Source organism: Myxine glutinosa, chromosome 14 (genome assembly GCF_964187855.1).
Source record: "Myxine glutinosa chromosome 14, kmMyxGlut1.1, whole genome shotgun sequence".
Lineage (NCBI taxonomy): Eukaryota > Metazoa > Chordata > Myxini > Myxiniformes > Myxinidae > Myxine > Myxine glutinosa.
Window position 1 is genome coordinate 77,534,939 of NC_136274.1, and position 27,810 is coordinate 77,562,748.

A 27,810-nucleotide genomic window follows, 5' to 3' on the forward strand; every position below is an offset into this window, starting at 1 on the left:
CTTGGGGGAGGGCGACGGGCATGAGGCGTCGCCTTGGGGGAGGGTGACGGGTGTGAGGCGTCGCCTAGGGGGAGGGCGACGGGTGTGAGGCGTCGCCTTGGGGGAGGGCGACGGGTGCGAGGCGTCGCCTTGGGGGAGGGCGATGGGTGCGATGCGTCGCCTTGGGGGAGGGCGACGGGTGTGAGGCGTCATCTTGGGGGAGGGCGATGGGCGCGAGGTGTCATCTTGGGGAATGGGTTTTGGCCAAAGTTAAGGCTGGAGACCCACTTTTTATATCAAACCTTTTATAACATAAAGACTAAGAAGAAGCTTTCAGGGAAGTCCAGCAAGGTTCAGGCACTAATTCTGGTAACCACTTTTTTTTTCTTTTTTAGGAAAAACAAAACTTTTGCGATTTAATTGAAAGGGAATTTCCCATTGAAAATTCAGACATGAGACTAGACCGATGGCCTGCAGGACCTAGGCCCTAGGGTGCTTCGGGAGGTTACTTTAGGGCTTGTGGTGCTATAAAGATTTGTCAATTGTAATGACTTGTAAGTGCCAATGACAATAACCAGTTCTTCAAAATACATTCTTAAAACAAACCATCCATCTTCTGCCAAATACTCTTGTTGTACACCGCTCCTTTCCTATTCCATCTCCAGGCGCTGCATGACGTCATTGCCGGACACCTGAAGGGGGCTCGGCAATGATGCACGCTGAAAGGGAGTACTCAGTTTTCACTCTTTCACGGTTTCTTTCTTGTTTTCTCGTTTGTCCGGGCGATATCTCATCCATCCTTTGAGCGAGGAAGCTGAAATTTCGGCACAATAGTGAGCAAGTGCTTTGGCAAAAACATTATTTTTTGTTTTATGATTAATCAATTCATTGAGGAGTTATTTAATTATTAGCGATTAATTAAGTACTGTACTTATTACTTGTTTATTTTTTTTCTCTTCTGGGCATTATCTCAGGCACCTTTTGAGTTCGGAAGCTGATATTTGTACATGACAATGACCAAGTGATTTGGCTGTAAAGGATATTTTTGATTTATTGATCAATCAACTAATCGATTAATTATTTAATTATTCGATTTATGACTTGATTTTTTTTTAAGTTACAGATTCGGATGACACAGTGGTGGTTTCGGTATTCTGTTCGGCAATTGATTAATTATTTTATGATTATTATTTATTTTCATTATTCATCATTTATTTGTTTTCTTTCTCATCTGGGCAATATCTCGGGCACCTTTTGAGTTCGGAAGCTGATATTTGGTCACGACAGTGACCAAGTGATGTGGTTATAAAAGATATTTTTGATTTATTGATCGATTAATTATTTCTTTTTTTTCGATTAATGACATTTGGTGTTGGGCTAGCGGCTAGGGTGCCGGCTTAGGATCCTAGGATCTTAGGATCCTGGGTTCGAATCTCGGTCGATCGCTGAATTAACGCCAGGGGGGTTGACTCAGCCTGTCATCCTTCCGAGGTCGGCTAATTGAGTACCAGTTCACTGGTAATTCCCTGCTTGTCGTAAAAGGTGGCAAAAAGGGTTGGCGTCAGGAAGGGCATCCGGCCGTAAAACATTGCTTCAAAAAGGGGACCAAAAAAACAACAACCACCACGGTTCCCGAAAAAGGCCAACCCCCGCTTGCGGGGGAAAATGGCCTCTAAAGGTGGTTTTTTTATTTTTTATAATGACATTTAATTAATTTTCAAAACGTTACAGCTTCGGATGTCGCACTGGTGGTTTCTGTATGCCATTAGCCAATTTATTTTTGCTATTGATATTAGCCAATTTGATATTACCAAAGAAAATATTTTATGACCATAATTTATTGATTTTAATTATGCAATTAATCAATCAATTATTGTACACCTCTCCCAATACAGTGTCTATGCTCTAAGGGTGTTATTTATTTGGCATGGGGGCTGTGCACTTTGAATGTATTTGTACTTGTTTTCTGTCTCGTTTTGAGATAAAACGCCTCTGCTGGAAAAATAAGTTTGAATCTATTCCTCCTCCTCCACTTGCTCTTCCTCACCCTCTTCTTTTTATTTCTCCCCCTCATCATCATAATCCTCCTCTTCCTACTCCTCCCCATCCCCCAATATCTCAGAACAGACTGCTTAATTAAATATATATATATATATATATATATATATATTGTTGCGGATCCGGGGGTCGGCTCTCCCCTTATCAAGGGGGGGTTAATCCCCTTGTCTTTTAAGCTGGCCATCCCCCAATCCTGGAAATTATGACGTCACTTCCGGTCGGTGGTAAGTAGGGTTGTAAGCCCAATTAGTCTTATTACCTAAGTACTACCACCGGCCGTAAGCGAGGAGATAACTCCCTCCCGAGCCGCAGCGTTAATGGACACGCCGAGCGAAGCGAGCCGCGACTCGGGCCGTTAACAAATACTACACCCGATCCTGAGCGGTTTCCGAAATCGTGCCACAGGTACTCAATTGGAAGAAAGGTCAGAGGCGATCGAATAAGAGGAAACCAGAGTAAGGGAAGAACAAAGAGTGGGTTTATTAATTATTTACAAGACTCAAAGAAGAGGAAACGAAAGCATGTTCAAGAAAGGAGAAACAAAAGGACACCGGGCAAGCTTATCGATACAGGCTTAACTTATCACGACCCCAGGACAAACGGACAGACTCAGGGGATGGTAGGGGAGGAAGGTCCAGGTAGATGGTTCAGGCGTTGAGGTCCAGCTCCAGGTGTCGACTCGTACCGTGGCGAAAACCCGGGCAGGCAGCTAGCGCGTATCGTTGGCACGCGACCGGACCTTACATATGGTGGGGGGGAGGTCCTTCGCAAGTCCGTATGCGCAGTTCCTATGAATTCATATGAATTAGGAGTCCCCCAGCGCAGCTCGTTCCAACGCAGCTCTCTCCCAACGCAGCTCTGTCCGTGCCCTCTCTGTTAGCGCGGCTCTCCCACTCACTCTGCTCGTGAACTCCTCACTCAGCTTCTCTCCCTCCTCTCTCTCCTCTCTGCGTCCCTCTCTGTCTGTGTGTGAAAAGGCGCCGCGCTTGCGCTGATATAGTCCGCTTAGAAAGCAAGCCGCGCACTCTCAAACCACGCCCACCAGTGAGCTCACCTCAGCCCTGATTGGATAGCGAGGGCTCACTGGCTCCGTCCTTGATGAAACATTGACAGGGCCACGCCTCGTTGTTGGCGCTCCGCCCTCTTCTTCTCCAAGCCTGATCGCGTGCGTAATGGCGTTTGGAGCGAACGCTGAGGCGGCTGCGGCTGGCAGAGGCGCGTAATACAATTTGGAGAGAGAGACTGGCAAAATGGACGGAATGGGGCCTATCTTATTTAATTAATGCAACGCAGATGCAACTATTGGGAACACAGCCTTATCTGAAACACATACTAAGGAAATAACTGACAGTCCTATGGTGTCCTACATGTTGCATATGGCCTAACTATGGGTACGACCTTTTTAAATGCTGGGATATTTACAAGAGTTATTATTGACAAGTATTTACAAGTGAGGGGTTCTCAAAACCGCAACAATATATATATCCCCCAATTAGGCACTTGTGTCAATTCTCCCGCTTCGGGGGCGTTTATCTATCTATCTATCTTCTTCTATATCTTTATCTATTTTCTTTTTATTATTTTTTAAATTCGATTATATTATATTATTTTATATATATAAAAGAAAGTATTTTGTTTGTTTTGTCTGCACGTTTGTTTATCTGCACGCGCTAATCTCCTGAATGGTGAAAGATAGGAGGAAACCTCTAAAACAAAACATGTCGGGACGGGCCCCGGGAAGGTTTTAGGTGAGGCCGGTCGAGGCCGCTTCGGCCGGGCTGGGCCCATTTCGCAATTAAAAGCTGAGCTGAATTATAGTAGTCAATCTTCTACGGCCGCGAGTAAAAGCTGAATTGTTGTAGTAAATTCATTCAAAAAGAACTAAAAATGTAGGGACGGGCCCCGGGAAGGTTATAGGCTAGGTGGCGAGGCCGGTCGAGGCCGCTTCGGCCGGGCTGGATCCATTTCGCAATTAAAAGCTGAGCTGAATTATAGTAGTCAATCTTCTACGGCCGCGAGTAAAAGCTGAATTGTTGTAGTAAATTCATTCAAAAACTAAAAATGTAGGGACGGGCCCTGGGAAGGTTATAGGCTAGGTGGCGAGGCCGGTCGAGGCAGCTTCGGCCGGGCTGGGCCCATTTAGGAATTAAAAGCTGAGCTGAATTATAGTAGTCAATCTGCTACGGCCGTGAGTCAAAGCTGAATTATAGCAGTAAATTCATTTAAAAAAAAAAAAGAACCCGGGCAACGCCGGGTGCTTTTGGTTTGTTTATTTATATATATTTAGTATGTGCGTCATGTGAGAGGAATTTTTGAGATCACGTGCCTCCTTCCCTCCGTGAAGCACCTCCCCCCCCATCTCGCATCAGTCCGGCACCCCTCACGATTCACAAATGGAGAACACAGTGCAAGGGGGGAGGTGGGACAGGGACTTTTTTCATTTTTGCTTACGTAGTAAAGAGATGGTTTCGTGTTTTGACCGACAGGTTTCAAGAGAAAACAAATTAAAATTAACTTTCACCCTTTGAAAAACCGTGCGAATAAATTACTGAAATCTGACTTAGGAGCTGCTTTTTGGTTCATATCCTTTTCTTACTTGTGTTGCAGGTGGACTCGTCGAGCACACTGTTCTCTATGCAGTACTAACTTTATAGGAGAGAAAGCTCATTTTTTAAGCCATTTGTCCGCCATCTTTGCTCTCGTCAGTTCCCCAAACGAATGAATGGAACTGTTGGTAACTTTGGGTGTAATGTGATGCCTCTTCTGCTTTGATCACGACCGTCGCGATTTTTACAACCGCATGCGGCACACCATGGAATTTCATAAATACCATAACAATGCTTTTTTTCAATCCGGGAATGGATTAAAATCAAGTGGGAAGGTGGAATTTTCGGCGGAAATATGAACCTTGAAGCAAGTATTTGGACGAAAACGGTATTTTCTGTGTTGTGGGAGAAGTAATATGGCGGATAGAGCGCTTCCGGTGGCTTCAGGTCCGCCCGACCAATTAACGTTGGGCGCACTATCCCGTTGGTGTTGAAATCAATGGCAGAGCAACATGCTTTGTGATGCGGTGTATAATCGGAAATGCTGTTTAATCGGGCAATATATTACTGTTAGTGTAAAAAATAAAGTATTCAATATATGAAGCGTTTTCGGAATCCAGTCGATATGTAAAACGGAATTGAATGACACTGACCAATATGATCATTGAAGAAGAAGAAGAAGTAGATTAGGGCGGAAGAGTTTTTGTTTTTGTCTTTTTGATGTCAATAAGTATGGCGGTGGCAACAGAAGCTGAGAGAGTTGTATTGGTAGGTTCCGGTTTAGATTCCTGGAGATTGTAAATACAAGTTGTGGATAAAATATCTTCTTAGGTAGAGGGATAAGTGGTTGTGTTTCCGACATCGATACGATATCCACATGTCGTGTTTTCGGCGTCGAGTTTTGTAACCTGAGCCTGAGGTAACCACGGTCCACGACGTGCCTTGGTGCTCCGTGGGGAGTTCTGCACTGAAGAGGGTTTTCATCGAACAAACCCACGCAGCACATAATAACAAATCTCTCTTTCTTCACTCTTCCATGAGCCTCGATGTTGTGTTGGTGTGTCCGCACAACAGCGGCAGGTTAGCCGTTTAGGCAGGTATGTACAGGTTGGGGGGAGCTCGCTCTGGTGCAGAGGTCGAGGAGGTAAGAGACCGTTTCAGCAGCATCGACCCTCCTCTAAAGGGCATGGAGCGTTTTATTGAGTACCTGTTGGACCTTTTTAAGGCCAATCGGACCCCTTTAGACGTTTTAATTATTTATTTATTTTATCTGCTGGTTGCATCATTTCTATGGGGTAGATATGATGTACTGAATGTACGTGTGAGTTGGCAATATTTTATCGACTGGTTGCATCATCTCTATGGTGTGAATGTGAAGTACTGAATGTCGTGCAAGTTGAGATGTTTTGTCTATTGGTTGCATCATGGGTGACAATTGTATCCAGGTCTCTCCCTGCAGGTTCGATACAGTCTCATCCTGACGATGCTGCTGCAAAAGGTGCAAAATCTGTGGGTGCAATATGGTGATATTCACGAGTACTCCAAAGCCAGCGATTTGTGTACGATCATGGTTGCTCCCTGGATATGCACTACATCTTGTCTTGTATTAGTGTACAGAATGTGACGGCGTCGACCACGTCCATTGAAAGACCACGTCCTCACTTCCGAGGTTGATGATGTCTTTCCTTCTAAGGGCGTCCATGTATGCCCTCGGAAGGACGCCCTCGACCCAAGGATCCAAGATCCAAAGGGCCGGAGCTCGCTCTGGTATGGAAAATCAAAGTTGGAGGAGTACAGACGGCCTTCATTTGGTGACTCAACTGAGATGAGACGAAGAGCCACGCACACCTGGAAATGTCCCTCTGCTGAAGCTTGAAAACATTCCAAATTGGTCTTCCAAACTACAACTTGAAGAGCGAAGATTGATACTTTGGGCCTTCCGAGGGCATCCTTTCGTAGCCACTTCAGATTACATTAACCCAACGGAAACTTCTGCACACAACCATATTTTTTTTAATGCTTTCAGCAGAAAACATTGGTCATGTAACTTTTACCTTCCACGTACCTCAAGCTCCAATTATAGCTTGTCCGTAAATGTCGTTCAGGACAAAGACGATAGATATCAGTGTACGTTTGGCCCATTAAGGAGCTTCTCACAAATCGCATGCAAAACAAAGACATGAGACTTCACTACTTTTGCATGAATTATGCAGGCAGGAGACGATGGACAATACTTGTGGTACATGGGATTCATACCTGGGTCGTCGTCAGTTGTCGATCCTCACTGGAAGCCTGCAGCCCCAAGGAAGCGGTCCACTCCGACTGGATTCCCCCAGCAACAGAGTAAAGAATAAATGTTAGTCTGTATTGTCTGAGTTGAGAGCAAGGTGTGATCAAGCGGTGTGCAGTGTCAGGTTCAAGGTGACAGAACAGGTCCTGAGTCGGGTCGAGTTTGTGTTGGTGGGTTTCGAGTGTGAGGTGGAAACCGGAACGAAGTCTAGATAACGTTACTCTGGAGGAGCACGGGAGGTTTCCTTCGGATGGATGGATCGCGGGGTGTGGTTCGTTGCGTAGTTTATTGGTGTGCTGTTGCTGCAAAGCAATGATGGTGATGTGATTTTGATTTTTTCCCTGAGATGTTGGTGTTTAAAGTTGGAGGTGGCACGGTGTTATAGCAAGTTGCTAGTGAGATGTTTTTGTGTCTGTGAGGCGGAGGGTGATTGGACAAGTGGCATCCTGCCAGGCGGAAGCCATGCCATGTCCAGCCGATGCCACTCCCACCAAACGTTTTCCACACCAGGCAACTTACCGGGTTTTACCGAGGATCTCTGCTGTCATGTGAATTCCCGCTGTCTCCTATCATGTGTCTGAGGCCTCAAGGACTTCGTTAATTTAGAATCTGCCGTCAGTCGCTTGGTTTACTCCATAGGCGTGTATCTAAAGGGTTGAATTGAGGGTTAAATTGGGGACGACCGGTAAGGGTTAAATTGGGGAATAGTTTTATGAATTGGATCCATGACTCGGTTGCTCGGCCAAATATATGATCTGTCACATGACTGTCTGTCGGCATGGCACTTGTTCTACCAAGGACCTCTATCTGCTTAGTAATGCGACTCTGTATGTGGGATACAACAGGAGATCTCGGACAAGGGACTTAGTCTAGTAGGAAGACTAGGTCCCCCTGCACCCCCCGGAGATATACTTCTAATCAGTGTTTCTAGATTGGAAAAAATGTGTAGAAAATGACTAGCTATGGCCCCAAGCTGAAAAAATGTCCCACATACCATTTTTATGCAAATTACTGCTGCCATTATCAAAAAAACGATTTTTGACATATCTCAGCCAATATTGCAGATAATTGAAAAATGAAGGTGTCTAGACCCATGTTTTGAAGGGCATAGATCATGATAGAACTATTCATAACATGATTACATGTGTCTATGGTATACTAGTATGCAAATTAGTGCTTTATTTACAAAATAATCACAGTTTTACGAAATAATAGACTCATATTAAGGTCCGTCTACACAGACGTTAACACAAAGTTTTATTTTTCTAAATATTACAACTGTCAAAATAGTCCTAGCACTCAATGTGACCACTCTTCTCTTGCTTGTTTTAGATAAACATCATTAGCATTAGTGATTCTACACTGAGTCAGTCATCATCATTTTCATCGAAATCGTCAGAGTCAAACTCTTCTTCTCCTTCCTCTTCCTCCTCCTCTTCGTGCTCTCCTGTGTTCAGAAGATCCACCAGTGAGGTGGATAGGCGTGGTGGATAGGCGTGCAGTAGTCGACTGTTGATTTGCTGGGTGGGGGAGAACCAGTTGCAGAGGTGAAACCCCCTAGCCCAGGCACAGGCTGCAGGCCACAGCTTCCGATGTATCTGATGAAGAGCCAGATGTAGTACTCTTGCATCGTAGTGGCATAGACTGTGTCATTCTCTGCTGGCGGTGTGAATGATGAGCCTTCAGGGAACTTCGGGCCAACGCGAGTAAAGTGCAAGGGTGGGAGAGTTTTTGGTGTGTCGACCTTCAGGCTACGCTGTTGTGACCTATTGATGGTAGGTAGCATTCGGTCCTTGCTGCTCTCGAACCCGGGCTTGACCTCCTGCACCATGATTCCTCCAGCACTGTTTACAATGTTGCTGCCGTGCACACTGGTAGTGGTTTTATTCAAGTTGTCCCACTCACAGTGGAATACAAGGTTGCCCTCTCCTGTCACAATTTGTGGTGTACGATAAGTTGAGACTTCATCCAGGACCTTGGCGAGAGCAGTTTCCAACTCCAAGGCGAAATCGTAGCTCTCAGAGTGTCCAAGCCTGTGTAGTATTGTGGTGAGCTGTTTGCTTCGGAACAGGTGCCTTACAGTCACACAGAGGAGAATGTGCTTTGGTAACTTCCATTTTCCATCTGACACTGCACGGCACAGATCTTGTCCAATGGAGAAGACCAGACGCTTCACCTTTTCTGTCTCGATGCCCTCCTTGCCAGTCATTAGCACGCTGAGAAAGCGGACAAGGTCTGGAGGTAGGATGTCTTCAGGATTGAGCTCCATGTCTTCAGCTGTTGGTGGCCATGGTTGGTCTTTACACTCTCTGAAAGCCTGTAGAATACCCTGGCGAAGTTGGAGGGCAACATTTTGGTTCTTGTTTGTGCTTCCGAGTGTGAATGCTCGTGCGAGAGCATTGGAAACTGTTATGTTTGAGCTGTGCACAAGCCAGAAAGAAATGACATCACATTTGTCATGATCAACCTTCGTGAAGTGGATATGCTCCTTGATTGGGTCATTCTGTAGGCGTTTCAGTAGTTTCTCTGACCGATAATTTGAGTTCTCATATCCATTCAGTTTCAGTTCCTCGACATAGAGCAAGCGCAAGGAAGAAAGCTGTAGAACTTTATTCTGCTGGATGACCTGGGTTTGAATGTGTTCCAGTACTGAGTTGAATGCCTTTTCATGGGCGGCTGACATGCAAGCCTGCTCCTTTGGTGCTTCGGCTCTGTGAATCGCACGCTCATAGTTGTAGAATGCTGTGCGGAAAGCTTTAAAACATGACGGATGGTGTTTGGCCTCACATGCAAAGAGGTCTTTGTTTTTCACCTTTCGATGGAGTCGATAGAGACCCATTTTCTCAGCCCGTGTTTCGATTTGCTCCCATGCATTTTCTTTGTTTTTAAAGGATGGGAAGGTTGTAGGCCTCTCAGTATTGCGATGAGCATCTTTGGTCTCAACTTTCTCACAAAATATACACTCTGGCGGGAAGATGGGTTCAGCAGAACCTCCTGGTTTACGAGGAGAGTGATGCCATGATGAGGTTGATGGCCCTGGTTCTGTATCATCTCCCAGACGATGAAAGTGGCGGACAAAGTGCTTATAACACTTGCTGTGATATCCTACTCTTTCTAGGTCATCAGGAAGAGTTGCCGGGATCTGATCACATACTGATTGCATACGACATGGGGAGTCATGCGGTTGGTTGAGACGTCTATCCCGGATCTTTTGAAGCAGTTGCAGTTTTTCTGAAGCAGATCCTTTAATTTTACGGAGGGGCGTGAAATCCCCATGATCAGACATGGATGGTACATGAAGGATGCATGTAGGAGGAGAGCTTTGGGCTGCAGGTTCTACACTCCGTTTTCTTTTGGGCATGCTTGCTGTCGATGTCTACCATCACTGTTAAATGACAAATAAGAAATCACGAATGATGTTAAAAGTGCCTGTGAAAGGAGGCTCTGAGTTTTCAGTGAGGTAACAGAGGTTCTGAGTCATGTTCTACACTAGGGTACTTTTTAGCTGACTAAACCATGTTTAGTGGCATCAAAAGTGCTAATAGCTAAAACATCTAAATTCTTCCACACTAACGTTAGCTATCTAGGCCAATGAAACATTGTGCTAAGTTACTGTAGCTAGCTCAGCTGTCGTGCCTCTTTCTGGTTCAATTCATATACAGAAGTCAACAGATATGTCTCATGTTTGGCATTAACAAAAGTTTAAGTTACACCGACATTAGGAACATACTGTACATAGATGAGGCTAGCTTTAACGTTAGCTAACATGGTGCTAGCTGGCTCAGCTGTTATTCTGCCTGTTTATGATTTCATGCAGAAACTGAAGTCAAGAGTGTGAGTAACATTATAGTTAGCATCTTACCTGGCTAGATTGGAGGATGAATACCAAGAACAACACACAGATGGAATGGAAGACTGAACTTTCAACTGAGGTATTCAATAACATCAACGTTACCAATTGATACGAGCGCGCGACATTACCAATTGATACGAGCGCGCGAGCGCGCATGTTACATGGATGGAAATGTAAAATGGCAGCTATAGCAGCACTAATTTGGATCTCTAGTCTGTCATTTCTGCACTGTGATTGGATAACATAAAAAAATATGTTTGGGAGTTAACAGCAGGAGTTGGTAGATTTTACGTGGGCTGGGTGAGAAACCTTTAAATAAGCAAGTGAAAATCTCTCGCAATACAAAGTCAATGGTGGGAAGAAAAGTTGAGTGGTACCAATGTTACTGCCAATGTCCCGCCCCTATGCAAGACTCAGGAGCATCTTGTTGACATTTAACCTTGAAAATACCTGGGTTTAGACCCCTTATGTACCATGTTAAGTTATCTGCAGTATTAACGTATCCTTATCATTTGTAAAACTGATTATTTTGTAATTACAGCATTAATATGCATACTAGTATACCATAGACACATGTAATCATGTTATGAATAGTTCTATCATGATCTATGCCCTTCAAAACATGGGTCTAGACACCTTCATTTTTCAATTATCTGCAATATTGGCTGAGATATGTCAAAAATCGTTTTTTTGATAATGGCAGCAGTAATTTGCATAAAAATGGTATGTGGGACATTTTTTCAGCTTGGGGCCATAGCTGGTCATTTTCTACACATTTTTTCCAATCTAGAAACACTGATTAGAAGTATATCTCCGGGGGGTGCAGGGGGACCTAGTCTTCCTACTAGACTAACTGTCATTGTTGTTTTGACATGACTCACCAGATTCAAATTGGGCAGCCGGGATGGTCTGGTGACCATAACAGTACTCTTTTGGTGCGTTCATTTTTGGTTGACTTTAGCTATACTGTAGTTTGGTGTATGTGTTTAGAGAAGGTCATGTGAGGTTCCAGTGTGATTCCAAGTATTTTTGGGGTTTTACCTGCAACATGTTGCAGTTGTTGTTGTTGTTGTTGTTGTTGTAGTAGTCGTAGTAGTGTGTTGCAATGCAAGAGCTTTGTGCTGCTGCTGCTGCTGCTGCTGCTGCTGCTGCTGCTGTTCTTCTTGTGGCTCTATTCTTGAAATGTGCACACATTAGTAGGGGAATAATGGGGGTTCTGAGGCACATTAAATTTAACATTGAAGTCAATGGGGGAAAAGGGAAAACTCACACCCCCTTTTACTCCCAAAAAATTGCTCCCCCTTTTACCCTCACCTGAGGAGAGGGTATTGCATTTGAGTCCGTTTGTCTGTTTGCCCACACAGAATAAATATGATTTTCTCTGCAACCGTTGGTTCGATTGACAGGAAATTTTCACTCAAAAAATCACGCCCCTTTTGGTGCAACTCCACCTGTAAAAAATTTTTAATGATAATTATGCCGTCATCGGTCACGTGGTTTGGCCGCCATACGTATCGTATATGTTTTAACACAAAAGCCCTAAAAAACACTGAAATTACACCCCCTTTTCTCTCAAAAAATTGTGCCCTTTTTCTCCCTCCTAAGCCCCTCCCACTTTTTACTAAGCCCCGCCCACTTTCCCTAAACCTTGCCCATGGCTTGAAATGCCAGGCATGCCAGGCTTTGAAAAATTACACCCTTTTCTCCCTGCATTTAACTTATTAACTCCCCCCATTTTTCATTATACTCATACAGAGACCCAACAAATATTTGTGTTTCATTTTTAGGTCACAACTTGATTCTCTTCGAAGAACAATCACCATCTAGAATATTGCCAAATGTTATATTAGAATTTAACTCTCGGTTTAGGTATCGCCATTGAGCTGATATGAAATGATAAACTTCTCTTAATGTTCTTGTTTGAGCATCTCCCGAGCCACATATCATTTTGAGATTGCAGTAAATTATTTTCCCCTCAATCTCTTGGCAATCACGTTTTTGTCTAATAAATACAATGTTTCAAAACACAAAAGACAAATTTCAATCAATCTCCTTATTTAAAAGGGATACTGAAATATATTGCACTGATGTAAAATTGAACAAAGATGATTTCAATAACTTTTGGATTAAACCTATTATGAAGGATAATATGAGCTCCTCAATACGTTTTAAAGGAAGAGCGTTCTCTGTCTTTGGGAAGTCGTCAATTAGAGTAATTATTACAAAAGTTCCACCACTATTTATGGAGATTTATAATAAACTAGAGGAGGTAATGAAAGATGTAAAAGTATCAAAAAAGAAAACTTTTTACTGAAGCTACCGAAAAGGAAGATAAAACTATTAGCTCTAAACACGGTGAAATTTCTATATTCTTTAATAACCCCAAAGATGTCAATCTTGATGAAATGAAAGATGTTAATATATCAGGAGAAATGTCATTTCGCCCAATAGTAGTTAGGAACCATTTTAAAATTACCTTTAATATAAAAAAACGTTGTAGTTGAATCTGTTAATGAAAAAAGTATATGGATACAGACGGTAATGTTTTTTCTTCTATTTAAATACGAGTCATTATTCAAGTGTCATTGTACGAGTCATTCAACCTGGTGTTGGGCTAGCGGCTAGGGTGCCGGCTTAGGATCCAAGGATCCTGGGTTCGAATCCCGGTCGATCGCTGAATTAACGCCAGGGGGGTTGACTCAGCCTGTCATCCTTCCGAGGTCGGCTAATTGAGTACCAGTTCACTGGTAATTCCCTGTTTGGACCGAAAAACAACAACAACCACTGTTCCCGAAAAAGGCCAACCCCCGCTTTGCGGGGAAAAATGGCCTCTAAAGGTGTTTTTTTTTTTTTTAATTCAAGTGAAGATTTTGTTGATTTTAAAAGTGATGATAGTGGTAGTGAGACTTTGTCTTCGCAAGACAGTTATGATACTGAGCGTTTGTGTTCTCACGATAGCTATGAAAGTAGTTTTATAGATGATGATGATAATGAAAGCACCGATTATAGTGAAGATGATTTTTAGTTTAAGTAATCTTTTACTATATAAATATGATAAATCCAAACGACATACCAGATATTGAGCCTCTTGAATTCCCTGATTCTCCATATGATAAATTAGAGAATTGTCCAGCTTGTGATAGAGTGGGATTAAATACAGAGTCAAAAGCCCATAAAGAATGTTTATTCTGTGATTATCTTTTAATTAATGATGATAAAAAATATTTTAAAATATATAACTCTTTTAAATTAGAACCAAAAATGAATTACTTTACAAGATTAATAAGAGAGATGAATGTTAAGTATTATGATGATAATTCACCATTTCTTACAAGGGAAGAGACTATTTGTATTGAGGAAATGTATAAGAGTTTATTTAATGATATTTATTATTCAAAATAATTTTTATGGAAATGTTAATACAAGATACTATATAAACAAAATAATGGATTACCTTGAAATTAAACCTGAACTCGGGACAAAATATAGAGTTTCTAAAAAAGCTCATAAAAAATCAGATGACTTGTTTTCCAAATATATAAATGAATGATTTTTTTACCCATTTGGGAAAACAAGATAAAATTTAACAACCATAAAAATCTCCCAAATTCATTAAGATGTCTAATAGTTGGTTCAAGCGGATGTGGAAAAACCTGTTTGCTTTTAAAGATGCTCCTTACCCCCAACTTTTCGATTATAATAATTTAATAATTTTCACAAAGTCAAGTTTTCAACCCGAGTATCAACTACTATCACAAGGTTTTAATGCGGGTCTTAAAAAGATATAATCGGTTTATTTAAACTTCAAAAAAAACTAAATGATTATAACATTGAAGATATTGTTACAGACGTGGCTTGGATGTTATTTACCGAGCGGTTTTATGGTATGACCACGTCTGCACAAGTTACCCGATTGTGCCCGAACGTTGACTAGTCGCGCGATGCTGGCTCAATAAGAAAAAGAAGACACCCGGCTGGATTACAATAACACAATACGACACCAATGTTTCAATTCTCAAGACCTCCGGAGGAGATTATATTCGTACGGAAAGGTCAGATTACAGGGGCTAGAGGTATAATCACAGAAAGACAGGCACTTAGACACACTCTTATATTAACCCCGGACAGACGACAGACAAACGGGACAACGGCTGACTCACACGGGGGTTGATGGCAGGAAAGCGGGTATCGATGGCTCCAGGTCCTCCTGGGCTCGGGGCAGGGTACAGTACGGTCCGGTCCGGTCCAAAGATGCGGGGAGGTATCGTCGCGCTGGGGGTGGCGGTGGCTTCTCTCTCCAAGCTGAGGCGCATCTCTCGTCACGTCCGGCGCGTGGCCGCGTATATCCGGCGGGGAGTGACACGCCCTCGGCTCGTTAGCTCCGCCCCAGATGGAATCGGCACGTTGCTTCTCATTGGGTGCGTGGGGGGGTTACTGGCTCCGCCCCTGACGAGGAGCTGACAGCCAGCCCCTTCGGGGTAACGCCGTGGAGCGCATGGTCATGGCGGGTAACCGAGCCGGTGTGAGGACGCACACTCCACGCCCCTCTGTTGTTGTAGTCGTAGTTGTAGTTGTAATTGTTGTTGTAGTTGTTGTTATTGTTGTTGTTTGGGGAAGAAGATGGGAGGAGGTATGGGAAAGGTCCTAAACTCACTACTGATGCCATATAATCACATTCTGGTGCAACGAAGAGTCATAATTAATGGAAACGAGGCCTTAACTGACATAGATTAAGAATAACTAGGAAGATGTCCGAAAGTTGTCTACGTGTGGTGCGGTGGACCTGGGCACGACATTTAATGGGGGAATAAGGGGAAGGTCGGCTCTACTGATTGTTGTTTACATGCAATGGGACTAGGGAATGGGGGATTGGGGAAAGTTGGGGAGTATTGGAGAAAATAGGGGAATATTTACAAGCGGATATGGAGGCCAAATTCCATATTCGCAACAATATAATACAACTATTTTGTGATGCACAGAAATCAAAACCGAAACCAAAACCCATAACTTGTATTCCCATAACCTTCACCCCAAGATTTAGATAAATCAAAAAAGAACCTCGTTATCTTTGATGATTGTGTTAATGAGAGAAACCAAACGGTTATGGATAGCTACTATACAAGAGGGAGACATTCATCTTGTACTTGTATTTATCTCAGTCAATCATACTTTCACCTCCCTCGCCGCTCAATAAGAAACAATGCCAATATTTTAATTTTATTCAAGTTAAATTCAACAGATGTAAATAATTTTTGGAGAGACAATTGTTCTACGTTATGTAGCAACAAAAAAGAATTTGAGGCTCACACGAAACACACGATTGGAAAATATAAATATATTGTTCTGAAACAAGATGAGATACTAAATGATATTTTTGAATAAATAAATACAGAAAATGAATGCCGAAGAAAGAGCAAGAAGATTTAAGGAACATCAGGAGTTAGTTTCAAAAGTTGTAAAGCAACAGGAAGGCATAAAGAAGAAACGCAGACAGAAACTAACGGGTGAAGAAGCAACAACAACAACAACAACATGCATTTTAAAGTCCATTTTCCCTGCTAGAGCGGGGGTTAGCCTTGCGGTCCCCATGACAATCTTCTCCATTTTGCCCTATTTTCTGCATCTCCTTGTTAACCCCCCCGCATTTCTTCTTCCACCATCTTTAGCCAAGTCTTTCTCGGTCTTTCTCGGTCTTCCCCGTCCTCTACTTCCTTCTACATTCATTTCCATCACTCTTCTCAACCAGTCACTTTCATCCTTCCTCAACACATGACCAAACCACCACCTGTTCCTCTTCACAGCATCAATCACAGGCTCTATTCCCATCATCTTTCGCAATTCATCATTTGTCTTCCTCTCTCTCAACGATACTCCGCACATCCACCGAACCATTTGCATTTCCACCCTTTCCAGCCTTCGTTGCTGCTCTACATTCATGACCCATGTTTCGCTCCCATAAATCATAACACTTCTCACATGCAGCATACACCTTTCCCTTCAGCTTCAACGACACTCCCCTTCTCATCAGCACGCCACTCAGTTCCCGAAACTTCTTCAATGCACATCTCACTCGAGCAACCGTTGCAGAGTCTGATCCACCTTCTCCATTCAGCATGTCTCCGAGGTAGCAAAATGTTTTCACACCTTCCAGCTTCACGCCATCTCCAAGATCCAACTCAACATTTCCTCCATCTGCAGCTCGCTCTGTGCACACCTTACATTTGAATGTAGCTGCCACACTGGTTAATGACCCTCTCAGACTGCTACATTTTTGATGAACCCACTCAGCGCACATTGTACATTGAATGGAGTTCACTCCGACACCCTTCCTGCACAAAGCACATGGCCACTTCCCAATTCTTTCCACCTCACCACATGCTTTACCACTTGCCATCACCTTTGTCTTTCCTATATTCACCTCCAGACCTTTTGTCTCCATACATTCCTTCCACTTGTTCATCTTTTCCTTCAGTCCATCCATACTTTCCGCAATCAACACCAGATCATCTGCACACAACAACTCCCACGGTAAACCCTCCTTTACGTTCTGAGCCAGCACATCCATCACAGCTACAAATCGTAGTGGACGTAGTACCGACCCCTGATGCACTCCCACCTTCACCTCAAACTCACCACTGTTCCCGTCCTTCGTCCTTACAGCTGTGCGCGCTCTTTTGAACATTGCCATCACTACTCTGATCAACCATTCCTCCACTTCTAACTTCCTCAATGCCCATGTCAATACTTCGCGTGGAACCCTATCGAATGCTTTCTCCAGATCAACAAACCCAAGAAACAACTTCTTCCTCTTCTCCATGTACTTCTCCTGCAACTGCCTCACAATAAAGAGCACGTCTGTCGTTCCTCTTCCTGGCATAAATCCAAACGGCATTTCGTCAATCTTCACCTTCTTCCTTATCCTCCTCTCCAACACCCTTTCCAATACCTTCATTCCATGTTCCAATAACTTTATTGCTCGGTACGATCCACACTCCAGAGGGTCACCTTTCCCCTTGTTTAGAGGGACGAGGGTACTCAGTTCCCAATCCACTGGAATGCGGCCTTCTTTCACCACCAGATTACAGATCTCTGTCATTCTCTTCACACCCCAACTTCCTGCTGCCTTCAACATATCTCCCACAACTCCCGTCGGCCCTCCCGCTTTTCTACTCTTCATTGCTCTTATCGCTTCCTCAACTTCCTTCTCAGTTATCTTCTCTGCCGGTCCTAAAACTGGGTTACTCTCTATGTTGCCATCCCATTCATTCTCTGTATTCAACAGCATTTCCATATATCTTTTCCATCTTCCTTTAATTCCATCTGGGTCCACAACGATTTGTCCCACTTCATCCATCAAGCAACTCACCCCCATCACATCACACCTCTTTTTCACTATCTGCTTTGCAATCCTGAATACCGCTCTCTGACCCTCTTCCGAATCCAAGCGTTCTCCGAACATTTTCCTACATGCCTCCTGCGCCTTTGCTACCTCTTTCTTTGCAGCCTTCTTGGCTGCCTTATAAATTTCATGCTCTGCTTTTTCTGCTCCCGTACCCTTCGCCTTCTGCCACTCCTTGAACTTCCTCCTCTTCTCGTCAATCCTCTTTCCAACTTCGTCATCCCACCACCATGTTTCCGAGTGCCTCGGTGGTCCTTTTGTCCGTCCACATACCTCACCAACGGCTCCCAACAGACTATCTTTCATTGACATCCAACCACGTTCAAGCTCAACCACATCATCCTCTACCCTACTCAGCCTCTCTTTTAATGCCTCCCTTGCTGTCACCTCTTTCAACCTCCACACCTTCATTCTCGGTTGGTACTTCACCCGCCGAGCTCTCCTCGCACCTTTCGCCCTTATGTCGCAGACAACCAAGTGGTGCTGTGAAACAGCCTCCTCCCCCGGGATCACCTTTGTGTCCCAGAGGTGCCCCCTATCTCGCCTACGCACCATGAGGTAGTCAACGGTTGTCGTCGACCCGCCTGACGTGTATGTAACAAGCTTATTATCCCCTTTCTGGAACTGAGTATTACAATTCAACAAATCAGCTCCAGCAAACTCCAAACCCTTTCACCTTCTCCATTTCTCACACCATATCCGTAACCCCCATGAACTCCCTCAAAACCGTCCATACTCCTTCCCACATGTCCATTTAGGTCTCCTCCAACCACAACAACTTCCTCATCTTTCACGTTTTCCATCAGCTTCTCTATCACACACCAGAACTTGTCCTTCTCTTCATCGCTCCGACCAACCTGCGGAGCATATCCCGAGATGATGTTCACCAAGAGCTTTCCAATCATCATTTTCACCATCATCAACCTATCACTCACTCTAGTCACACTCACCACACTGTCTACAAACTCCTCAGAAAACAGGACACCAACACCATTCACGCCCACCGGGCACCCTTGCCACATAAACTTGTATTTCTGTCCCTGCCTACCCTTCACCATTCTCACACCACTTCCCTTCCATCTCGTCTCTTGCACACAACATATGTCCACTCTTCTTCTGATCAATACTTCCACCACTTCTCCTGATCTCCCTGTCATTGTCCTGACATTCCATGTCCCAAACCTCAGAAACCGATCTCCACTTCGGGCTGTACCCTGCCCATATGTAGTTGTAATTGTCATGGTTCCCTTTTTGAGGCAATGTTTTTATGGCCGGATGCCCTTCCTGACGCCAACCCTCTTCGTCGCCTCTTACGACACCCAGGGATACGGTGTACCTATTCTAACCAGGGTACACACCGGGAGGGTGAAGAAGCGTTTGAAAGAAAACAAGATAAATTTTTTTAACCGCTTTTAAAAACTTCCCAGCAAAAAATGATTTCGTCTACAGTACCTGCGATAGATTATACTCCAAAAAAACTTCAAATGCTCAAAGATTTTAGTCAAATGACGGAGGAAGAACTTGGAGATTTAGGAGAATTAGAATATGATGATGAAGGATTATTTTGGCAACTTGAGGAGGTAAATCAATCTCCCAATTATATTGTGGAAGCTCTTCAAAACAATGAATATTCGGCGGATTCAAAAACCAGAGCAGGTCTCATTCCAACAGAAGAACCAGCACAGTTCTATCTTGTGAAAGAAAAGGTATTGATATTTAATGATAAATTGATGTTCTTAAGCTCTGCTCAACCAAATGTTAAATTAACCCCCAGATTAATGTTTCTTCTAACAAAAGATGGAAAACAAGAAACAAGTATGAGGGGTGATTCAACATATTTCAATGAACCATTGAATATGAAAAATGAAGATGATAGGGTATATATTGATTTACTAAACTCACTTGATCATGGAGTTTCTGTTGCTGGTAAAAGTAAGAAGAATGAGAAGGAAAAACACATTATTGATGCTTTACGCAAGCTTGGTTTAGCCACGGGTTCGGGTGTTAGCTTTCTTCCAAATGACCCATCACCATTAGTTAATAGGCTATTATTGCTGTTAGGTATGGTGTTGGGCTAGCGGCTAGGGTGCCGGCTTAGGATCCTAGGATCCTGGGTTCAAATCCCGGTCGATCGCTGAATTAACGCCAGGGGGGTTGACTCAGCCTGTCATCCTTCCGAGGTCGGCTAATTGAGTACCAGTTCACTGGTAATTCCCTGTTTGTCGTAAAAGGCGACAAAAAAGGTAGGCGGCAGGAAGGGCATCCGGCCGTAAAACATTGCTTCAAAAATGGGACCGAAAAACAACAACAACCACAGTCCCCGAAAAAGGCCAACCCCCGCTTTGCGGGGGAAAATGGCCTCTAAAGGTGTTTTTTTATTTATTTCTGATCGATCAGCAATTTCTAATTGCTGTTAGGTAGTAAGAAGTCTGGGAACAACAATTGTTTTAATGAAGCCTCAGCCATTTTAGATCAGTTGATGAATATGAAAATAATTAATAAATGTCAATACAAAGATGTTGTTGCGGTTCTCCACGCCACCCTTCTTCCCCTTACCAAGGGGGGATTAATCCCCTTGTTCTTTCTGGGCCTGGCGGAACCGAGGCTTGCAACGTCCCTTCCGGACAAACGCGGAGTTGGGTCTTGGGACCGCTTCTCGCTCGTACCTAATTCCCCGCGCTGCCCTGGAAGCGAGGAAGCAAGCCTCGCACGAGCCACGTGTAGTTTGAGTACGCCGAGCGGATTGAGTACCACGTGGTCCGTGCAGTCTTAATTAGTGGAACCCGATTTGAGCGGTTCTATTCGTACCACGCTTAGCCAATGAAGAAACCACAGAAACGGTCGAATGGAAAAAAAGGAAGAACACTGGTTTTAATTATTCCCACACGTATGTACAATGATCAGGGACGCAGAGACACAGAGCAGCCTTAGACAATCTTAACTTAACCCAGACAACGGGCCCATCTCACACTCACACACAGGAATTGCAGATGGGTAGATGTTCCCCAACGCATCGACGTGGTTGTCCAGAGACGGTCCCCGTCCGGCTCTCCACGGCCCCTGCACGTCCCGCGAAGATGGTGGCAGGCGATGGCAGGAACTCGTAGCGAGTCTCCCGAACAAGGCAGATGACGAGGTGGAACGGCAAAGGGCGGGACTTTTAGCGCAGCTGGCGATTACTCAGCCGTTCTCACTCGCGCGTCTCAAATGCACTGTATATCTGTTTATGCGCGTCTGGCTGCGCCTGCGTATCTGTACAGTTCTCACATGCTGCCAACTCCTCTTCCTTGATCCTCTGAGCTGGTTAGTGCGCGCAAGTTCTTTGACGCTCTCCACTTGCGAGTCCTCGTGCAAGTCCTTCACCGCTAGTCCAGTCCTTTTCTCTCGCAGCAAGTCCTCATGCAAGTCCCCCTGTGCAAGTCCTCTTTCTACTGCCGTGTGCACGCCAGTCCTGCGAGTCCTTTCGAGGGCTTTGCGCAGCGGGTTTTATCGCTACGCCCCCCGAACCTTCTGGAACACTCTCGACCCTTCCTACCACGCTCTGTGACGCAACGCCGCCGTCACCACATCTGCGCCTTGATTGGTGGCTCGTGCTTACCGTCAGCGCTTCTGCCGCTCCGCCCTCGGCTCCGCCCTGGTCCTCCTAGCCTGCCTCGTGTTAACTCGCCCAATAATGAACCAACGTTTAGCGCAAAAAGGATTGAGGCTACGGACGTTGTATGATCGGTGGCAGTAGGGCCTATATTCTCCTGGCTCTTACTCAACGCAGAACTAATAATGGAAAGGAACTGAACTCACAAATACTAAGACATAACTATACTATCGCGAGGCTACATGTTGCTTGTGTGACTAACTATGGGGGGCAAATTTTAACCTTTATTAGACTCGCTTTACAAACTCAAAACCGCAACAATATTTTATTACATATTAAATAAGATGAGAAGCACAATTCTTAGTTTTAATTTCACTAGTGATTACACAGCATCATTCCCTTACCCACTCCAACTTGACCGCGCAAAAGAATATGAGACATCGTGCGTGCGAAAGTGAAGGACCGCATTCGAATTTGGTGTGTGGGTGCAACCCACGTCAAAATCAAAGATGGCCACCGCCATGTATGTCTGAACCTTGTGAGCGGAATATCTTGAAAAATAAGCGAAGTACCAACTTCTAATCTGGTGTGTGGGTGTATCTAGGCATAAGGACGAAGCCTATTGAAAATTGGGTCGCCACGTCAAAATCCAAGATGGCCGCCGCCATGTATGTCTGAACCTTGTGAGCGGGATATCTTGAAAAATAAGCGAAATACCAACTTATAATCTGGTGTGTGCGTGTATCTATGCATAAGGAAGACCCCTATTGAAAATTGGGTCGCCACGTCAAAATCCAAGATGGCCGCCACCATATATATGTCTGAACCTTGTGAGCGAAATATCTTGAAAAATAAACGAGCTACTAACTTCTAATCTGGTGTGTGGGTGTATCTACGCATAAGGAAGAACGCTATTGAAAATTGGGTCGCCACGTCAAAATCCAAGATGGCCGCCTTCATGTATGTCTGAACCTTGTGAGCGAAATATCATACCATCGCATGTTTTCTGCGTCTTCCACTTTGTCAACTCACATCGCTTCCCCGACAGGGGACCTAGGCGTAACGCTTGTTTTAATGAAGCCTCAGCCATTATAGATCAGTTGATGAATATAAAAATAATTAATAAATGTCAATACAAAGATATTTTATTACATATTAAATAATATGAGAAGCACAATTCTTAGTTTTAATTTCACAACGAGTGATTACACAGCTTCATTCCCTTACCCACTACAACTTGACCGCACAAAAGAATATGAGGCATCTTTATTGTCAATGGAAACTTATAATACCCTTTTTGATATCACAGAGAAAAATAACAAGTTTAGTTATGATTCAGGAAGCGGATACAAAACTATAACAGTTTCATCCGGAGCATATGAGATTTCTCAAATATCTTCTGAAATTTCTCGCCTTATGAAAGAACAAGGTGATGAACCAAAAAATATTGTCAGATATTCAAAAACATACTTCAAAATCAACTATTAAACTTAAAAATAATTATAAAGTTGATTTCACGATTGAAAATTCGTTCAGAGAGTTATTGGGTTTCTCTTCCAAAAAGATTGAAACTAACGGGACGTTTTACAGTGATAATGTCATTCAAATATCCTCCGGTATAAATTCGGTATTGATTCATTGTGATTTGATTGATGGTGCTTATAACGATGGAATAAGAACAAATACAATATTTTCATTCAGCGCATACTCAACCCCGATTGGTTATATATTCAATATGGACCCAAAAAAACTTGTCTATTTACCTGTCAGGAAAAACCATATATACAGAGTAAATTTTAGGATAACCGATTCAAGATAATCATATGAATACCTTTAATGAAGAAATTATATCCATCAGAATTCACCTACGTGAAGTTTTCCAATAAATAAATAATGGTTATTGTGAGAAAACACGAGTTGGTGAAAATATAAAATAATTACAGGCTCAGGCATGTTCATTTCACCATACTATAAGGGTGAAGGTATGTTTCTTGGTGGAGGATACTATCTATAAACCTAAGAGACAATGGGGTGTGGGGCATCAATTCAGAAATAAAGGAGATGGGATAATTGATACTCTAATGGGTATTGGTTCAACCATTCTTAAACATAAAGACCTAATTGGTTCAACCGCTTCTGCCGTGGGAAATGTAGCAGGTGCTATAAAGAGTATAAAAGATGCTCAAAAGGAGTCTCATAAATTACAAGCAATCAAAGAAATTAAAAAAGGCAAAACTCAGCTATTTTCACAAGAATAACAAAAAATCATTCAAATACTTGGGTCAGGGTTTCAAAAGTTTTAGCATCTTTTTTTACTAAATAAATACAAGTATGGAAGCAATTGATAGTATCTATGATTTGATTGATACGATTATCATTTCAAACTCTACTAAAAAGGAAGACTATTTTAAGGTAAATGCTATAACAGGAACAGACTGGAGTTCAAACGGAACAAAAAGTTTTGAAATAAATAATCAACAAACTTACTTGAATCTAGCTGATAGTTTCTTGTTGTGTAAATTTAAATTCACTAAGGCTGCGAATAATACTGATGCTACATTCGTAAATGATTTCTTCTGGAAAATGTTTGATAGTATTCGTTTGTATATTGGAACGCAAGAAGTGGAAGTGGTTGATTATGACTCTGCTACATCTGAAATGATGAAATTCACACTATATTCGTTTAGTGATAGAATGGGTAAGGGGTCTGTTGAAGGTTTTATTCCTGATATGACAACTGGAACAAATGCAGACCCTGGTTATAGTCAAAGGAAGGCAATGTATAATGATGAAACAAAAGCAGAGAATAGTTTTACCTTAGCAGTACCTCTTAAAGGTATATTTGGATTTTGCGATTCTGATAAAGTTTTGTCTGGTCTTAAAATTCGATTTCAACTACAAAGGAATGATAATGTAAATAGATTGCTTTTGGGGGCTGCTAATGCTTTCGGTGATAATAATAAATTTGTTATTAATGAATTTATGTTGGTATATTAGTGAATATACTCCTAATCTTAAAACGGAAGAGATGTTGAATAGAAGACTTAACTCAAAGAAACCGCTAAATGTATCATACTTTAAAAGAAGATGTCAACACGTTAAACTGGAACACACTACCTACACTTGGAATTTGGGTGTTCTTCAAGGAAAGCCATGATACCTATGGCTCATTTTTAAGAAACCAGATGGAGATGAAGGTACTGATAAGAATAATGCGCTGAGTGATAATGCTAAGGTGAAACTTCGGGTTTCTCTGGATGGTACATTTTACCCGCAAGATAGTGTTACGGAGCGCGGATAAGATGTTGATTTGCCGAGCGGATGGCGCCGTGGCCCTAACAGTTACCCCGACTAACCCGATTCCTGGACATTGGCCAAAATCGCGCCACAGATATTCAATAGGGAAAAGACAAAGGCGACACGGATGTGAAGAAGAAGAAGACAAAAAGGGTTTGCAATACGAATATAATTTATTTGCTATTTACAGGACCAAAGAAACCAAGGAAGAAGAAAGGATAATAAAATAATTTACAGAAGAACTCAGAGACACTGAAAATACTAGCTTATCTAACAGGCTTAACTTATTCCCTGGACAGAACAAACAAATACGGACTCACACGGGGCATTGCAGAGTGGATTGGCTGGAAGGAGGTGGGTGGCTGGAGGGGTAGGAAGGCACGGAGCTGGCTGGAGCTTGATCCCGCACGGGACGTCGGGCTGGACCTCGATGGCCGCCGATGCCACCGATCCTGTCGTGTGCGCGGGATCACGGGTCGGAGCTGCTTGGTGGAGCCGACGCGCTGGTGGGGGGTCTGGCGTGACGGGTTCTCTCCTCTCTCTTTCTTAGTCCAACCCAGTCCAACAACTTCCTCTCTTGCTTAGTCCAACAACAACTTCCAGGCTTTTCGGTGTTCTGATCTCCTCCCTCCTCGACTCTCTCTGGGGGCCTCTGCCTCGGGTTATATAAGCCCCACCCTTGACCCTTTTGCGAACCTCCCCCAAACGTTTTTTCTCCGCCCTCTAAAGCCAACCCCTCGTTCTGGGTTGGTCGGCAAGGGCTGGTTCACTCCTCCCCTCTATGACGAGGTGGAGACACGCCCTTCTTCCCCGACCTTGCCTTGTGGCCAATGGTGGTTTTGGGGGCGATTCGCACTAGCCCCAGCCAAAGGGCAGCAATGGCAATGAAGAAAACCGCCCAAAATGCAGTTGGCAATTGCAGCAAAGTGGACGGCAGATGAAATGCAGCAAAGTGGACGGCAGATGAAATGCAGCAAAGTGGACGGCAGATGAAATGCAGCAAAGTGGACGGCAGATGAAATGCAGCAAAGTGGACGGCAGATGAAATGCAGCAAAGTGGACGGCAGATGAAATGCAGCAAAGTGGACGGCAGATGAAATGCAGCAAAGTGAACGGCAGATGAAATGCAGCAAAGTGGACGGCAGATGAAATGCAGCAAAGTGGATGGCAGATGAAATGCAGCAAAGTGGCTAAACCTGGCACTTGGAAGATGCCATGTCGGAGGGATCTACTTTATTTAATGCAGTGCAATGGAGTGTCAAATTAATGGAAGACAAATCCTTAGCCTAATACACATAATAAGGATATAACTACTGAACAGGGATATATGGTGTCCTTCGTGTATGCTTTATGGAATTAACTACGGGAACGCCCTTTGACCTTTATACAACACTGGAGTAAGGAGGGCGATATTTTTACAACTATTTACACAACAACAAAAAAAACAAACCATTCTCATATCCACAACAATAGATTGGAAATTGATTGGGAAAAAAATTGATTACGTCTTACCAAAGCCGACAAGTCTTACCAAAAGGTGTGTGAAAGCAATGGTAATCAAGAGGCCATTTTGGATATGACTGCGTTTCAAAAACTTAATACAATCTACGCAATTGACCTGAGTTCTCAAAAGGAAACTATAAAGTCTAGTGGAGTGGATACTTCTCTATACATTGAAAGGGCGGAGAGTGAAGAAGTTGATACATATTGTTTGCTTTTCGAAGAAACAGAATTGCAGATTAATACAGATAATGGTGTTATGATTAATATCACATAGATTTTTCTAATAAATAAATGAGTGCTGAAGCATCGACTGATGTATATGTTAATAAAATCAATCTTTATAAACTATCGTCTTGTATTCAAAAAAAAAAAAAAAAATCAAAAGCCTTGTATTATTAATGTTAATACAATTCAAAGAAAAGGAGCAGTACGAATTGATGTTTTGTTCACAAGAGAGCAGGTGAAAACACTAAATGATGCTGGATCACTTAAATTTAAAATATCAAAACCTATGTTAAAGAAATATTCAATAATAGAGACGAGAGGAGGATTTCTCCCATTTTTAATTCCTTTATTTGCTGGTTTAAGTGCGGCGGGAGCATTGACGGGTGGTATTTCAGCAGCGGTAAAAACTGCTAACGAAAGGAAGGCACAACTAAAAGCTCAAAAAGAATTGGAAAGACATAACAAGGAGTTGGAGAATGAAATTAGTGGAAGTGGTGTAATTGTAGATTTTGCTGAAAAGCTTGAAAGCCTACCTGATAAAGCGAGATTGTTAGTTGGAGATATGCTTTCTTCTATCGCACAGGCAGGTGTTAAACTAACTAAAAGGTGTAATGGATTATATCTTTCTCATAAATAAATTAATAAATGGTTTAAACAATTTGGAAAAAATACAACTAAACGTCAAATATAGAACTTGCTAAGTATTGTAAAAAACAAAAAATTGATAATGTGGTTATTTGTATGAGAGATGAATTAAAGTTGTCCAAGAATACAAAGAATATTATTATGAATTTAGACACACAGAATGGTTCTCATTGGGTTTGTATTCATAAGTCAGGATAAATATTATTTTGATAGTTATGGTATACCACCACCTGTTGAAGTAATACAATTCTGACAGAATGGTGTTTATCTAACATTTCAAGTTCAAGAAATTAATTCTAAATGTTGTGGTCAAGATGCGGCTCATCAAAGTTGTAATATTAATTATAAACTCCCCTCTTTCATTCCAGTCTTTCTTCACAACAACGCACATTATGATACACATCTATTTTTAAAAGAACTTTC

At 42.9% G+C, this 27,810-nt stretch overlaps 1 protein-coding gene across 2 annotated transcripts in view; it reads left to right on the plus strand.

Moving 5' to 3' along the window:
* The first annotated feature begins 5,230 nt into the window (after nt 1–5,230).
* The window catches only part of ROGDI (rogdi atypical leucine zipper), a 130,636-nt gene continuing 108,056 nt past the window's right edge, over nt 5,231–27,810 (plus strand). Inside the window, exons 1-2 of one of the 2 annotated variants that reach the window (XM_068136197.2) lie at nt 5,277–5,351; nt 7,293–7,383. In XM_068136197.2, coding sequence (XP_067992298.2) covers nt 7,336–7,383 — 48 coding nt within the window. In that variant the 5' untranslated portion in view covers nt 5,277–5,351; nt 7,293–7,335. Of the gene's footprint in view, nt 5,352–7,292; nt 7,384–27,810 lie in introns of both variants that reach the window. The other variant, XM_068136196.2, reaches the window with a different exon arrangement.